Below are 16,411 nucleotides of genomic sequence, written 5' to 3'. Positions count from 1 at the left end.
CAGAATGTCCCTTAGAGAAGGATCTGAAACATTTTCCTTGAAGCTTGAATTTGTTTTATTCTGGATTGTTTTGTTGAAATTTTAAATGTGTTGCAAACCACTTTGAGGGACACGGGTGGCGCTGTGGTCTAAACCACAGAGCCTAGGACTTGCCGATCAGAAGGTCGGCGGTTCGAATCCCCGCAACAGGGTGAGCTCCCGTTGCTCGGTTCCTGCTCCTGCCAACCTAGCAGTTTGAAAGCACGTCAAAGTGCAAGTAGATAAATAGGTACCGCTCTGGCGGGAAGGTAAACGGCATTTCCGTGCGCTGCTCTGGTTTGCCAGAAGCAGCTTAGTCATGCTGGCCACATGACCCAGAAGCTGTACGCCGGCTCCCTCGGCCAATAAAGCGAGATGAGCGCCGCAACCCCAGAGTCGGACATGACTGGACCTAATGGTCAGGGGTCCCTTTACCTTTAAACCACTTTGAGATTATTTTCCAAGATAAAGCAGCATAGAAATGAAATGAATTAACAATAACAACAACAATAAATTCTATTTAAAAAAGTATGGCGCCTAGACATTCTGTGGTGGCGACCATAACCAAGGTTTAAGGTGCCATTTGGCAATTAGCTTATCTATCTGCGTTTCTCACACTGCCAGCTGCACATATTACATTCAGTGGTGCGATTCATTGGGTGGCCTGTTTGATCCGAACCCAAATTATAAACCCACCTTGGTCAAGGCTTCTCTCCCAGTTTTAATTCCCCGTTCTGTAAAATGGGAAGAGGGACCGACTCCTTCAAAGGGCTGTTTCAAGAATGGGGGGAAATCACAACATCTGACACAGGGCAAAAGTCTTTTCAAAAACCCAAGGTCACTATTTCAAGATGCAAACCGCCTGAAGCAGGGACCTGCCCCCTTGTAGTCTGTAAGATGCTGCTACAATAACAACAACAAATTGTAACACATTAAAAAGTGTGTGGATTTCTAATTCATACAATGTACAGATTTACTATCCGGAAAGATTATTCAGCTTTTGTTCCTGGCCCCAAAGTTCCTAGTCTTTAAGGCTAAGAAGATACATTGGGAAGTATATGCATACATAGGAAAAGCCTGTTTGAGAGGAGGAATAATTGGCTCTTGGGAGTTGGGAGCAGACAGAACTCCTGGGGGGTAGGAAGGGAGCTCAGTGGCCTGCATTGCTTTGTGCACATGACCAGCAGAAGAAACACGATGCAGGGCTTTTCCCCCACATGGACCATAAGGTTCAGCTTTAAATGACAACAGGGAGGTAGGCATGGTTAAGAGACAATGACTGGCCCATAGTCACCCAGTAAGCTTCATGGCTGAGTGGGGTTTTGAACCCGGCTCTCCCTGGTCTTATTCCAACATGATATACACACTGCTTTGGATGAAAGCAGTATATAAACCCTACTAAAATAAATATAAATAAACAAACATTCCTACCCAGCTTTCCCTAAACACTAGATGTCCTCCAGATGTCTAAAAGTCTAGGACGTTGAGTATTACAATCCAAAACATCTGGAGAGCACCAGGATGAGGAGGGCTGCTCTAACCACTGCACCAGGGTTGGCTTTTTCAGTCCCTGGGTCAGACGCCCCTCCAAGAGCTATGGGCCTGCAGGGCATGGAAACAAATGGTCCTTCTTTTGGCTTTGGAGAGAGCATCTCTGAAGACCACTTCTCAATCAGGCTGGTGCACCACTTTTCATGGCTTGGTGGGCTGGATGAATTTTAAAAAGTGATCTTGGGTTTCAATAACTTTGGTTCTTAAGAGGATGCCTTGTGTTTCTCTGCAGATGGCACCTTCTGTGGATAGATTTGTGAGTACTCAATTGAAATGAAAATTAAAAATTGCTGCCCAGCTGGGGCCACCTTTTTACAACTATAATCAAAATATTTCAGTTTATTAACTAACATTTTGGGTGATAAACCTAAACTAGCTGCATAGTTTATCCCCCATTTAAGAGAATTTTTATTTATGAATTCTTAGGTCTTCGCAGTGAAGTGCGTTCATTGCTTTAATTGAATTTTTTGTTTGTTTGCTTACTGCCACATTGTTGAACTAACTTTGTTGGTGGGAAAGAGGCATACAGTCAAGTTGAATTTAAAGTCCCAACAGGCTCTGGCAGGTGGGCAGGGGAGAGGCATCTTCCAATAATCCCTTTAGGACGTTCTTCTCAAGGGCAAGCAGCTTGATTAGCTGACCCACTGGGCCTGTGCATGGAAGTGGTGGCCATCTCTGATGGTCCTCCCCACCCCACAAGACCCACCAAATCAGACTTCTCAGCTTCACTTGAAAGGGGAAAGTCAGGGTGGGGTGCGGAAAGCCAGTGAGAGGGATGGGGGGGGGGAGCAAGGGAGATTTACAAGTGAAAGGGATTGAGAATGGAGCAGTTTGTGGGATAAAGAGACTGCAGAAGGGGCTTTACAGATGTGCAGGGGAGGGGCGGCTCATTGTTTAATTAAGCAGAAAGTGGCTCTTTTGAAAAGCAATTTTGCACAGGAGCCCCCAGCTCAGCAAACAGTCCCTGGGAGGGAGGGCAGGGGAAGGGGGGCGAGGAACAGCTGGCACCACGAACCGTGTGAACTAAACCCGAGCAACTTAAAGGGCTTGTGGACCTCCTACAAACTTGCACACAAATACACAGACACACCACCATCCCCTCCTCCACCCATTCCACTCACACCACCACCAGTTCACCCTCCTACCACCTTTAGGTGTCATACCTGGACGGTGGGGATAGAGAGGTAGCCCTGATCGATTACTGTACTGAAGTCTAAAGGAGCTCAAGGCAGTGGCTTCTTCTTCCAGGATGCCTTCATTCCACACAGCTCCCTTCCAAGGGATGGCATGATTGGACCACACCAGCAGGACCAGCCCCTCCTACTTGCTACTGCATTCCGCTTGCACACCTGCCCCTTGCTCTGGTCCAGATGGGGAAAGCTGGCAAACAAGTGCCAGAGGTGAGGAGAAGGAAGAAGAGCTGTCTGCCCACCCGCTTGCTCAGCAGTGGCAGCAATTGTGTGGCAAAGGAGCAGCAGCAGCTGGCAATAGTGACAGCGAGGGAGCAGGCTGGATGAAGGCGGGTGGGCCCACTGAAGGCACCTTGCACAGTAGCCCCCAGAAGAAGCTTAGAGCTGGCCCTGGGTGTCCCCTCCCTGACCCTCTTCTTCCCCTTCCCACAGCTTGGCCAAAGCCCTCCTAGGGATCGGCTCCTGAGGGCCTCACCCTTTGCCTCCCACCCTCTCATCAAGTATGTGGCTGGGAGCAGGGGACAGCCAAGACAATCTGTCTTAGGCCATTTTCTTTCTTGTGCAGAAGAGAGAGAGAAGCTTGATTTGAATAGCTGACACGCCTTGTAAGAGCCCCTGAGTCATAGTTCAACTACTGTTCTCCAAAAGGGCTTGCAGGAAAAGGCTGAGAAAGAGAGTCAGTTTGATTATTACCAAATAATCGAAGCGTGCATGTGGGGCGGGGCACCCTCTGGTAATGGGGAAATTCCTTGTGTGGCCTAGAGAAGGCCATTCCACTTATGGATGTGAGGTTTCTGTAAGATCAACCCTGCAAGGTCATTGGCATAATGTCCCATTCTTGGCCACCACCCTCTTTTAACCTCGCACTCAACAGCTGCTCCTCTCTTGGTGGATGGATCTATACATGCCACACAACCTGCCATGTAGTCCTAAACTAACCTGCTGTCCCCTGGTGAAGTGAAGGGCGCTATCATTAAGAAGGCCATTAAGAAAGCCCTTAAGAACCTAAGAAAAGCCTTCTCAATCCTTGTCAGGCATGATGGAGGAAGAAGAGGAGGAGAGGAAAAGGTGAGCCTATTTTGGACACCAGGGCAAAGTTGTCCTACATTCCAAATTTATGTTTGGAATGATCTCTCTGTCTTCAAACAGTTGCACACTGACAGTTGCAGTTCAGCATTAAAACCTGAATTTGTTGCTACAAGAAAATCCGGGGGAATTCTAAGATTCAGAAGGGAACTATGCAGGAGGGGGAAATGTTAAAAAACCAACACCACATACTTTCCCCCCATGGCTTTTGAGGCAGCTTGTTAAAACAACAGCACAGAAGGTCCACAGTCCAGTGGAAAAGCCTGCACTCCAGTTCCCATTAGCCCCATGAAGTATAGACCAACTGCCCGATGTGGAATAAAAGAGCTTCCTATATGCTCCTATCAAACATACCAATAACTGAAAGAAAATAATAATTCTAAATAATGAACAGAAGAGCAACAAAGCAATTGAATCATCCAGCAGAGTAAAACTACACCACCTGCTGTTCTCCAAAGGCATGTGTGAATAAAACAATTTCTATGGAGTACCAAGTCCAGTGCTAGGGAGCTGCTACTGAGAAGGCACAATCAATGGTTATCACCTGCAGGGAAAGCCCAAGACATTTTGTTGCCTGAAGCAAATGGCAAGCAGTTGCCTCCTCCCAGTCCCATGCCATGCACGAAAGCTCGGCAGACTGCTGGATCTTATTTCAACATACTTCACTGTACCCTGAGGGCAGTGGCTTATTTAGTGGATGCAGGTAGGTTTCATAGCGCGCACACACAGCTCTCTCCACTTGCTGCCCTTCGATATTTGCCACCTGAGGCAGCTGTCTCACTCTGTCTCATGGTAAGGCCAGCTCTGATCACCTACCAAACCTCAGCAGGTGGGCATACCCAAATCTATGTCTCCCTGAATAGGCAAGGAGGCAGGCAGCCTTTGAGACACAAAGGGAGCCCCACATATGTTGAAATAGGTGCTTTTGCTTTGAGCTCACAAATGCAAAGGAAGCTTGTGAAATTATTACAACAACAACAAATAATAATAATAATAATAATAATTTGTTTTTATTTATACCCTGCCCTCCCTGGCTCAGGGCAGCTAACACCAATAAAATTACAATAAAACATAATGGGGGGAAACAAACAAACAAACAAACAAAAACCAGTTTATTAAAATACAGGTTAAATACAATTTAAAATGCAACCTCATTTTAATAGTACCCCATAAATCGAAACCCTAAGGGGAGTGAAACATAAGGATCAGACTGAGTCCAAACCAAAGGCCAGGTGGAACAGCCCTGTCTTGCAGGCCCTGCGGAAAGATGTCAAGTCCCGCAGGGCCCTGGTCTCTTGGGACAGAGCGTTCCACCAAGTCGGGGCCAGTGCTGAAAAGGCCCTGGCCCTAGTTGAGACCAATCTAACCACCTTGCGGCTTGGGACCTTCAAAGTGTTGTTATTTGTAGGCCCGCTAGCTGTCAATCCCTCCCTCCCTCATGGGATGGACGAGGAGCTATTAACGCTTTCTGTGCCTTTGGGAGTATTAAAGAGGCATATGCTGTAAAATGGGGATCACTACCCACCCTGGAAGAATGGCAGATGAAGGTGATAGACTATATGGAACTGGCAGAAATGACCGGCAGAATCCGAGACCAGGGAGAAGAGTCGGTGGAAGAAGCTTGGAAGAAATTAAAGACTATCTACAGAAGTATTGTAAAATTAATGAATGTTAGAATGATGTTGGATAAAAAGTTAAGTGGTTTTTAGCTATAACACTATAAGGAATATGAAAAAATGGAGTAATAACAGGTAAAAATTTAATGTTATAATATTTTAAGATTAAAGACCAGGATAAACAAAGAGGGAAAGGATTTGCTGAACTAATAAACTGAATTGGAATACAAAAAGGGAGGTGTGAGGAGGTCCGGGAAACAAGCAAATGAAAAATAAGTGATGGAAAGATGGAATTGTTTTTTTTAACTATTTTTATTTTGTATTTTTATTTATTTATTTTTTCATTCTGTAAAATCTTAATAAATATCTTTTAAAAAAAATAAAATAAAATGGGGATCACTAGCCAGCAAAGAGCCAGCTTCATGCTCAGGAACTCCAACCGTCCTATCTTGCCAGTAATGCAATAGGGAAGAACGGTCGTCCTTGTAGATTTTGGGAGTGTTAAGCAAAGGTCCGGATATAACCTGGGTGCTTAGTTTCAAGAATCTATCAGCGCCCTGAGGTTCTTTGGGAGTTATTAACATAGGAATGTCAGGGTCGCCAGACTCCTACTCTTCATCGCTATCGCTTAGGAAGAGATCAGAGAGTTGCACCGATGTCCTTCTTCGGGATGGAGAGCTGTTGGGAATATTTAAATATTGTGTTCCAGACTCTAGTGTCCTTATATTTTGAATTGAAATCTCAGACTTTATACTTAATAATCTCCTCTTCAGTTCTTGTATTTCTGAACTCATGGATTTCTCTTCCTCCTTCGGACTCGTAATGTTTCTATTGTTTAATTTAGTCTCCCTTATCGGCATTTGCTTTGATTTCTGCCAGGGACCAACTTTCTCACTGTTTCATCTTTGAAAACCCTTATCGGGTGAAGAAAATGAGACCACCATAGGATCTTTTTCATCTCCCTAAGTCAAGACGGGAAGGCCGGTTTACTAAAAGTCATAAGTAAACGTTTGGTATTTCTTGTGTTGGGCAAGAAATGGAAATTTTCCAGATCTACTTTTTAATAATGGCAGTTCAAAAGCTGGGATAAGATTCATCCACCTGCGGTGAATCTCAGCATTATCTGGTTCTTTTGAAGAACTTGGCAAGACCTTATTTCGTCCGTGACTCATCTTGGCAAATCGTTAAGATAGCTATGCCTTATCATCCTTTTAGCCCTTTGAGAATTTGTCAAGGGAGGGCAAATATCCAAGTTTTCTTCTATGTTAATTATTTTAGTGAGAAAGATTGTGATGGGATCTGGAGTGCCTCTTTCAGGTCCTCCAAACCAGGAATATAGTTGGATAGAATGTCATTTTCCCAAACATATTTACCTGCACTGACATGAGACCTCTTTGCTCTCCCACTGTTTTGACATCTGCTCCTTTTGGGGCCCTATAAACCCTCTGGGTAGAGGAAAGCTGTTGACATGACATTGAAGTTACCCTGCAGGTATCACCATTTATAAGCTACTTAAATGTTGCAGCAGCAGCAGCTAAGCAAGCCCACACATGGGACTAAATAGATGTCACAAGGAGAGCAAAGCCTGACTTAGAAGCTGCCATCTATCAGAGCTCACCATTGAAAGAGTTAAAATTATTCCTGGATTGTTGTTTAGACACAGACACACAGAGGAGAAAGTGATGCTTCTTTTGACGACAGACAAATGCTGCACTGTATGGCTACAGGAGAAGGAGGCAGTCGCTCCGACATCTCTGGTTGCTGCAGCCATACAATGACCCGCTTCACTACTGAGTGTTGGTGGAGTTCACAGCACTCACATCCAGGAGGACACCAATAAATAGAATTCTTATCTTTCATGATTGAGGGTTTCCAGTTTATTCACCATTGTCTGCAACTGTCTGCATCAGAGGTAGGCGCTGCAGGGTAGCATGACACCCCTGCAAAGGGGGCACTGCTGCCTGCCTCACCCTCTTGAGCCAGGACAATTCACCTGTCCTTCCTGAGCTGGTATGCAGGAGCAAGGAAGAGGAGCTAAGGCAGCAGCATCCCCCTTTAAATATGTTTTTGTTGGGTTTCAAACAAATGGAGAAACCATCAACAATACAATGGCAATAAAACAACTATATGGGACAGGAGGTACAGTAAAATGGGGTTGTCAAGAGAACAAAATACGTAAAAGTCAATAAGTAAGAGTGGAAAGAGCTGTCTCAGTTCACAGATTCCCATGATTCATTGCAGGGGTTGGACTATATGATCCTCAAGCTCCCTTCCAATTCTATTATTCTACATTGATTACAAAAATAATACACAAAAGCAGACCAGCATCCTTCACTTGCCTTGTGCTCTCTGTCTCTGGACAGTTGTATGGATTTTGTCCCAATAAAAAAGGGCAGATGGGTGGGTACTGGGAAACATCCTGTGCAGGTTTACTCAGAAGAAAGCCCCACTATGTTTAAACAGAGTTCCCGGGTAAGTGTGTATAGGACTGCAGTCTTAGCTAATGAAAACCTCAGTTCAGCCGGGAGCAAGGTGAGGTGAGAAGACACTTCTGGCTCATGGGCCCCAGTTGGGGGTCCCAATTTGGCCTGAAAGGCCATCTTCCCAAGCCATGTCCATATGCCCAATATACAGGATGTCAGGTTTGGGGCAGGTAAATATGTAGTGCCCCACGTCTACTTAAGTTGTTCAATCAGATGGCTCCCCTAATTAAGAAATCCCAATGTGGAGCAGGACTTGGCGAGGCTTCTGTCCAAGAACTGGCAGCAGCTGAAGTCAGCAAGATTGAGCTAGATAGACCAGCGGCCTGACTTGGTGTGAGGCGGCTGAGTATGGCCATAAGATTTATTCTTATTTATTTATTTAAAGCAAATAGTTGTGTGCCCCATTCATTAAAAAAAAATATCAAAGCAGTTCACAACAACTGAATGTAAAACCATACAATAAAAAAACCATATAAAGTTAAAATCAGAGATTGGGTTATCTGTTGCAGAAAGTTGTATTAATTGTCCACAAAGGAAAGTTTCAGAAAGGTGTTTAAAAGATGGAGCAGAAGGTGCCTGCTGAATCTCTGTCAGAGCCAGCTTTAGGGACTGGGAGTTACTTTGGTCAAAGGCTCGCATCTCCTTAGTTTAGGCTTCAATCAAATTTTGATTAAATTCTAAAACTAAAATAATTTAATACGAGTTTTAAGTTTGCATTAAGAATGTAAGAACAGCCTCACTGGATCAGTCCGAAATCATGCCCGGTCCAGTTTTGTTTTCCATTGGCAAAGCAGGACACAAGTGTGATGGCCATTTTCCACTGCTACTCCCCAGGAACTGATATTAAGAAATACACCATTTCTGACCCTGGAGGCAATATGCAGCAACCATAAGGAGTTTGCAGTAATCCAGGCCAGTTCAAGTTGGCAACCCATACCTGTGGCAGCAGTTTCCATAGTTTAACCATGGGATGTGCAAAGCAGTATTTCCCTTCGTCTGTCTTGAAGCTCTCACCACTCAGCTTCACTGAATGACCCTAGATGTTTGAATCTAATGCTTACTCCCAAGACTGTGGCAGGTGACCAGATATTCTCACACATATTCAAAAGCACATAACTTGGAAAAGGCAAAAAACATCCTCAGCTGCAAATGGGAAGCACAGTGGTGGATTGCTTCTGCCATTCACTTGTTCCTTGAGTCAGGAATCCCACTACACAGGAGTAGAAACAGGAGATCCTGGACCAGCCACCACTTCTCCGCCTAACCTACCTTACATGGCTGTTACATGACCCTAGCATACCCTGGTTGTGTCAAGTTTCTTCTTGATGCACTATTGTTTACACATTATTGCAAAGGTATAGGGGGCAGCATCAGCATCTCATTTCTCATTTTCTCCCATATGCAATGATTTATTGCTGCATTTCTTCCATTGTGGGACACAAGGTGGGGATCCCTAAGCCTCCTCCCATCCAAGGGCAGATTAGACTCAGATTAGTCTTAGTTGCAGAGAGGTTGCGTACATCACATGCCTTCAGACTGTTTTCTGGGACCTGAATTTTAGGGTACCACCAACCCCCTACAGATGAGCAGCAGAACTAGCTGGGTGAGTCAGAACAAACACTGCCTGTTTCTAAGAGCAGCCAACTAAATATCTCTGAGAGACTCACAACCAGGGCAAGATGTGCCCATGGCGCTTCCTGCCTTCTGTCCCCAACAGCTGGTGTTTCAGAGGAATACTGTCTCTGTATTGGGAAGCCCTATTATAAATGGCAATAGTCAGTGATAGAGCTAACCTCTAGGAAGCTGTCTAATCCCAGGGGTTGGTGTGAGAAGTCACCCTTTGTTCTTTGCAGTAGCCTTCATTTTGCAGACCAAAAGCACTTCACTATATCCTTGCCCAGAAACATGTATGAATGTCCAGAGGCCACCTGGATCAATGAAGCAGCAGCTAAGCACCTGATTTCCCTGAAGAAGGTCCTTGGCTCCTCCAGTTAAAGCAGGGGTGTGGAACCTGCAGGCCGAACTTGGCCTGCCAGACCTCCCTTTTTGGGCCATGAGGCTGTTTTGGGTAAACCATGCCCACCACCCTACACTCGACATAAAAAAGGTCTGATGTGGGGCAAATAATGGCTTAAAGGGAGCTCCCGATTGTTCCTTTACACACTACCATCATCCATCATCACTTCTTGCTCCATGAGGGAAAAGCTGTTTCCAAGGCATGGATATTCCTTTTCCCTCCCAGCGCTGCTACTTGAACCTCTGGTTTTTGGAGATTCAAATAACAGAATGGAACTGTTTCAAACAAACCATGCTGTGCTTTGAAGTTCCAGCAATCAGGGCTTCAAAATGCATCACCCCCTGACATCACAGCAATGTCAAATTTGGCAGTATGGGTAGGTAAGGCTCTGACGCAACAGCCAGCAACTGAGTTGCAGGCAACTGGAGAGGGCTTTCTCTGCCCAAAATCAAGGAGCCATCACGTCTAGGAAGTGGACAAATAGTCTGATCTACCATAAGGCAGTTTCCCATGTGCCACTGGACATTGAGCATAAAAGCTTCACAAATAGAACAGGTTTTCATTTTCATCTTGGTCCATCAATAAGAACCAAGTCTGGACCAGAAGAAGACAGAACAGACAAAATACTCACAAGGTGTTTTCTGGCTGGGCAGAGTCACCTGATGTTTTCTTATCCCATCAAACAAGAGCTCTGCTCCACCTCTGAAAATTTAAGACAAGAAACACATAATCAGCAACATTCTGAAAGACAAAAATCATAGAGGCACCAGCCTTTTATAGTGCATGCATAATTAAAAACAAACTAAGGTATTTCCCCTCTACATACCCCTCACTTCATGTGCATTACTTCATGTGCAAATGCAATAAATTAACTCATTGACTTAGCATACAGGGTTGATCCAAGACAATTTGACGCCTGAGGAAAAAGACAAGATACAACCTACACCCTCTCTTTTCACACAGAGAAGCCTACTCAATTGGCAACTGAATCTTATTACTCAATGGCTGTCCTCCTTCCTTCTTAACAGAGGGAAGAAGGGGCAGCCTAGGGGGCACATGGCAGGGTGTGTGATAAACTGAGCTCTGTCTTCTTAAGGGGGTTCAGAAAGATCAACTGCAGGGGGCTGCCACCTCTGTTCCGTAGCCACTGCCCCATTTGCCATCCAAGTTGGCTGCCTCACTTTGCCTACCAGTAGAGTTGGCTCTGCAACTTATCTAATTAGGTAATAGCCCCATTGAAAACCAATCCAAATCAGTTTTAAAAGAAAAATACACATATAAGGGGAAGAGGCTGTACTAGGGAAAGAGGCACAGGAGAGAGAACTACAATGTAAATAAAGCATCTTTAAATAAAGCATTTCTGAAGGATGAGAAGAAACATATAAAGTTTCAATTGAGGAATCTGTTCAGTACAGGCCTGAACCATCATCCATTCTATATACACCCACTCAAGGAAAAACCTCACTGGGTTCCAGAAAAGCACATATAACTGTTTTCCCCAACCTGGCACCCTTCAGGTGTTGCTCAACTATAACTTTCATCATACTTGACCTTGGCCATGCTGGCTAGAACTGATGATGAGTCGTAGTCCAACAACAGCTGGAGGGCACCAGGTTGGGAAAGGCTGGTGCACATGAATACTACCTAAGACACACAGCTGAGATTGATGGAGAGCAGGCAACATCTAACCATGGAGCCATGAGGGAATGAGCCATCATCAAAATCTACTCCAGCAGTTAATTGGTATTGGCTTCTTGGCATCCACATGCTTCATGATTGCCATGTTAACAGAGAGATATGGAAAAGGAATTACGGTATCAAAATACTTACGGTGAAATATTAGCATTAGACCCAGTCCCTTTAAATCTAATTACGTGGAGGGAGATTTTTGGCTGTACTATGGAACAGCACAACAGTGCCTTTGTAATGCTCACTGCAATGCTATTACTTATACAAAGCCACACTCCCCAAGGATTGCTCTGTTAGTGCTATCTAGGCTCAACAAAAAAGAAAAACGGTTAACTGAAAACTGAAGTAGCAGTTATTAATGTTAGACAAATCTGGAGATTCATGAGTGAGAACAATCCCTACCAATGATAGGAAAGAGGCATCTTTCTGCTTGCTGTGAAAACAAGCTCACACTTTGTGTTAATCGCAGATACTGGGATGGGAGATAAGGTCCTTCTGTAGCATACTAGCTGGGGGGAGAACTCAGCTGCAATGTGAACACATAGAGCACTCTTTTAGGCACTTCCAAGAAAAGTGTGGGGGGGACCAAATAAACACTGCTTTTCTGGAAATCAGTTCTACAGTGGCTAGCATGGGTGGAGTAGTTATCTCAAAATGATGTACTAGATGGTGCGAGCATGGAGGAAGGACATTATTTATTTAAGTCGAAGAAACTCTTCAAGGTTTGGAGAAAGGTATCTACTAGAACTGATGGGGAGTTTATTTAGAATGTTTATATACCATATTTCAACTAAATGTTCTCCACACGTTTACATAGTAAAATGGGGCACCTCTTAAAATCTCTTCAGAAGTAGCTTCCACCGGCCCAATGTTCTCCAGACTGTAAGTGGCGCCAGGAAGCACAATGGAAGTTCTGAACCAAAGTATATGTTGTTGAAGGCTGAATTTAAGTTTAATAGGGTACTCCTCTAGGATGTAAATCAGGGATGTGGACCCTAAGGTCCTCCAGATGCTGCTGGACACATCATCCCCAACCCCTGACCATGCTGGATGTGGCTGATAGGAGCTGGGAGTCCAGCAACAACTGGGAGGGCCACAGCTTTCTCCATTGCAGTCCACAAACATTTATGCCATAATAAATTTGTCAGCCTTCAATGTGCTACAAACCCTTTTGCTCTTTTTGTTATGAAAAACACGGCAGCCCCTCTGGAAATTAACTACATTATCTAAGGCACTTCATCTACATTATCATAGTAGGTTTGGTTCTGATAAGTGTGAATTCATATCCTAGCTCACTGAGAATGCAATTTCCCCAGGATTTTCCCCATGAAGACCCACCATTCTAGTTAATGCACTACCACTAGACAGAGACAGTTATAGCCAGCTGCAGGAGAGAGGGGACATCATCAGATACTGAGGGAAACATTTGCAAAGTCACAGGTGGGCTTGTTTGTTTAAAGAAGGATCATTTGTTTCCTTTCTATACCTATACCTGTGATATTTCAAAAGCTCAACATATTCACTGTAGCACAAACTTTTAGGGACTAGAGATACTGGCATTTCTCTTTTTCATAGCTGTGTTGCTTCCCTTTTGTTTGATTCCAATGTTGCATGCTTGATTCCCTTCCTTTCTTGATTACATATATAGTCAAAAGTTGCAATCCATTCTATTCCCATTCTGGAAGGAGTCCTGTACTTCACATGTATGCTTTGCTATTGTTGTTGTTTAGTTGTGTCTGACTCTTCATGACCCCGTGGACCAGAGCACGCCAGGCTAAGTGATGTTCAAACCCCCCTCTTTAACAAGAGTGCCTTTTTGTAAACTTTTACAGCAGATGTCCTCAGTCTTGTGATCTCCAAATGCTTTGGACTACAACTCATCAGCCCTGACCAACATGGCCAATGGTCAGGAATACTGGGAGTTGGATTACAACATTTGTAGCACCAGGGTGAGGAAGACTGCTTGACAGACTCATTCATCACTTTCCTCTGAGACCTATTTTCATGGACCTTATAATAAACACTTAACTACAGAATGACTTCAGACTATTCAATGCAGAAAGCAGCATTTGAAAACTAAACATCAAGCACCTTGATGTCTGATGCCTAGCTGGATTTTTATCTCCCTTTCAACATTACCGAGAAAGGAAATACATTCAAGACTGAGCCACCTACATGGCACTAATGACATAATATTGTTTCATACCACTTTGTGCATTCATTAATTCATTTATTTTCTTTGCCGCCCTTCGTCTGAGGATCACAGGGTTGTTTACAATGTAATTATTTTGTGGTCCTTAAAATGTCTAGCTCTTTATTCAACAAATAGAATCATAGACATAGAATTGGAAGGGACACTGAGGATCATCTAGTTCAACCCCCTGCAATGCAGGAATATGCAGCCATCCCATATGCGGATCAAACCTGATGAACCATTAAAATCAGGAGAGGCTAACATGTGACCCTCTTGATGAGTATTTCCCAAACTTGGGTCTCCAGCTGCTTTGGGACTACAATTCTCATTATCTCTGACCACTGGTCTTGCTGGCAAGGGAAGATGGGAGTTGTAGTCCAAAAATAGCTGGAGACCCAAGTTTGGGAAACACTGCTCTAGATTTTGCTATCCTACACCTCTCATCATTCCAGGCCACTGTCTGTGCTGGCAGCAGCTGACGGGAGACTGAAGTCCAGAAAAACCTGGGGGGGCTATAGCAACCTGATTTAAAGGATAGTGGCAGACTATGTTCCTTCTGGTGCTAAATTTCTACATTTCTAAAACAAAAGGTGTTGGAACTCATACCTTCCACTGCAAGCTAGCGCTCTGAAAAGGGCTTCTCAAGACCCAGCAGTCAACTGATTGGTGGTGCCTGCAACCTCCTGTTTACCTTACCTGCCCCACACCTAACATCAAGTATGTGAGAGGTGAGAATGACTTGGCTGATATGACCTTGCCATTTGGCTGCCCTATTTAGACCATTGGGCTGCAAGGTCCCCAACCGTATTCTATCCTGAAACACTAAAGGCGCGTATGTAGTGACTGGTCCTGCCTATGCCTATTGAGAAAATGGCCATTATGCACATGCTCAAATTCATCTTTTATTGTTACTTCACACATACCAGTGTTGACTTTAAAAGAAAATGGATTCTTTGTGGGGAGGGGGAGTTTAAGGACCAACTCTTTGAAGGTACAGAGAACAGTTAAATGACATAATACTGGTATATGATGCCCTGTAGTTTCCTTTCTCTTCATCAAGTTCCTTTAATCTCACACAAATTTTATTATTTATAAACCTTTCTTTAGTATAACCCAGGGGTCAGCAACCCGCGGCTCCGGAGCCGCATGTGGCTCTTTTACACCTTTGCCGCGGCTCCGGGGCGGATACTAGTGAGGGGAGGAGGCGCATTGTGTACCCTGACACTCCCCACTGTTTTAAATGTCGCAATGGTTTTGCGGCTCCCAGTTTTTTCTTCTTCGGTCCAAGTGGCTCTTTTTGTCTTAAAGGTTGCAGACCCCTGGTATAACCAAATTCTTACCCACTTCACTTCACTCCTAGAATAGGAAGCCTCATTTGTGGGCCAAAACTGGATAGGGCTATATTCATGCAAGCTTTCCTTCTCTCATGAAACCTGTGAATCTGCCACCTTGGCAAAGTCATAAGGACCAATGACAGTCAGTCTCATTTTCAGTTCTCTGCCTCCCAACCCTTTTAAGGTCCACAAGTAACTTTAAGTTGATGGGAGGAAATCTACCTTGCCTGTTAAGTCTCTCGGCACCCCATTCTTAGTCCCCATCACCACCAGTTTGCCTCAGTATGAACTCCCCCCCCTCCACAAACCACTGGGAATCATTAAGTATACACACACACACACACACACACACACACACACAACCACCCTCTTTTAATCTATGGTGCTTTTAAACAAATAATGAGAAGATATTGTATGTATTTATGAGGGAGGAAAGTGTATGCCTCTCCACTTTCTCCGCGCCGTGCATAACTTTGCGCACCTCCCCTGTGTTCCCCCTTAGCTTCCTTTTTCCTAAGATAAAAGCCATGATTTGTCACCTCCCCTTGTTGAGAGGAGTCATTGTGTGATCCCTGTGTTTAGATGCGATTCCTGCATTGCTGTGGGAGGCGGGGACAAGCGACTGTCCTGAGTCCCTGCTGTTGGGGAGTGCGGGGCGTGGGGGGCGGGGCGAGGTAGGGAAAGAAAGATTCCTATGGGGAGAAGAGTAGCCTGTGAGGGCGAAGAAAGGAAGCTTTAGAAACCAAATGGGAAACAATGGCACCCCCGTTTCCCTCCACCAGCCCAAAAAGAACACTCTCAACCCAAACCCAGACCCTCCACCCCCAGACCAAGCACCCCCTTCACCGGCTGAGCTCCCCACGCGGGATCTCGGCGAGGAAACCCTCCGCCGCCCCGATGGCGCCTCCCTTACCCGAACTCCAGCTGAAGAGACAAGGGCGCCGCCATCTTTTGTGAGGGAACGGCGTTGCCAGCAGCGGAAGTGCGAAGCCGCGTCTGCTTCCGTGGGCGGCGGAGGTTGCCGAGCAACGGCGCGCCGGAAGAGGCTTGGCCCCGCCCGCCCGTTTTGAAAAGGCCTCGGAGCAGCCGCCTTCTGCCCTGGTTGGAACCGCGAGGATGTCCCGGCCAGATTAGTGTTGCCTGCTCTGGCTGGTAGCCAGGGTGTCCGAAAAAGTTGCCAGCCGTAACTGAGAAGTATCAGACTTGCTGATCAGTTTTAGGTCCCGCAGTTTC

At 45.1% G+C, this 16,411-nt stretch overlaps 1 protein-coding gene across 1 annotated transcript in view; it reads right to left on the bottom strand.

Annotated features, from left to right (window-relative positions):
- The window catches only part of URM1 (ubiquitin related modifier 1), a 32,222-nt gene extending 16,026 nt beyond the window's left edge, over positions 1 to 16,196 (bottom strand). The window contains exons 1-2 of the mRNA XM_028715257.2: positions 16,092 to 16,196; positions 10,593 to 10,663 (exon numbers count right to left, since the gene is read on the bottom strand). Coding sequence (XP_028571090.1) covers positions 10,593 to 10,663; positions 16,092 to 16,126 — 106 coding nt within the window. The 5' untranslated portion in view covers positions 16,127 to 16,196. The remainder of the gene's footprint in view (positions 1 to 10,592; positions 10,664 to 16,091) is intronic.
- Positions 16,197 to 16,411: the final 215 nt, after the last annotated feature.

This window comes from Podarcis muralis, chromosome Z, assembly GCF_964188315.1.
Source record: "Podarcis muralis chromosome Z, rPodMur119.hap1.1, whole genome shotgun sequence".
Lineage (NCBI taxonomy): Eukaryota > Metazoa > Chordata > Lepidosauria > Squamata > Lacertidae > Podarcis > Podarcis muralis.
The sequence above is the reverse complement of the archived record's forward strand: the minus strand, read 5'-3'. Positions and strand labels throughout refer to the sequence as shown.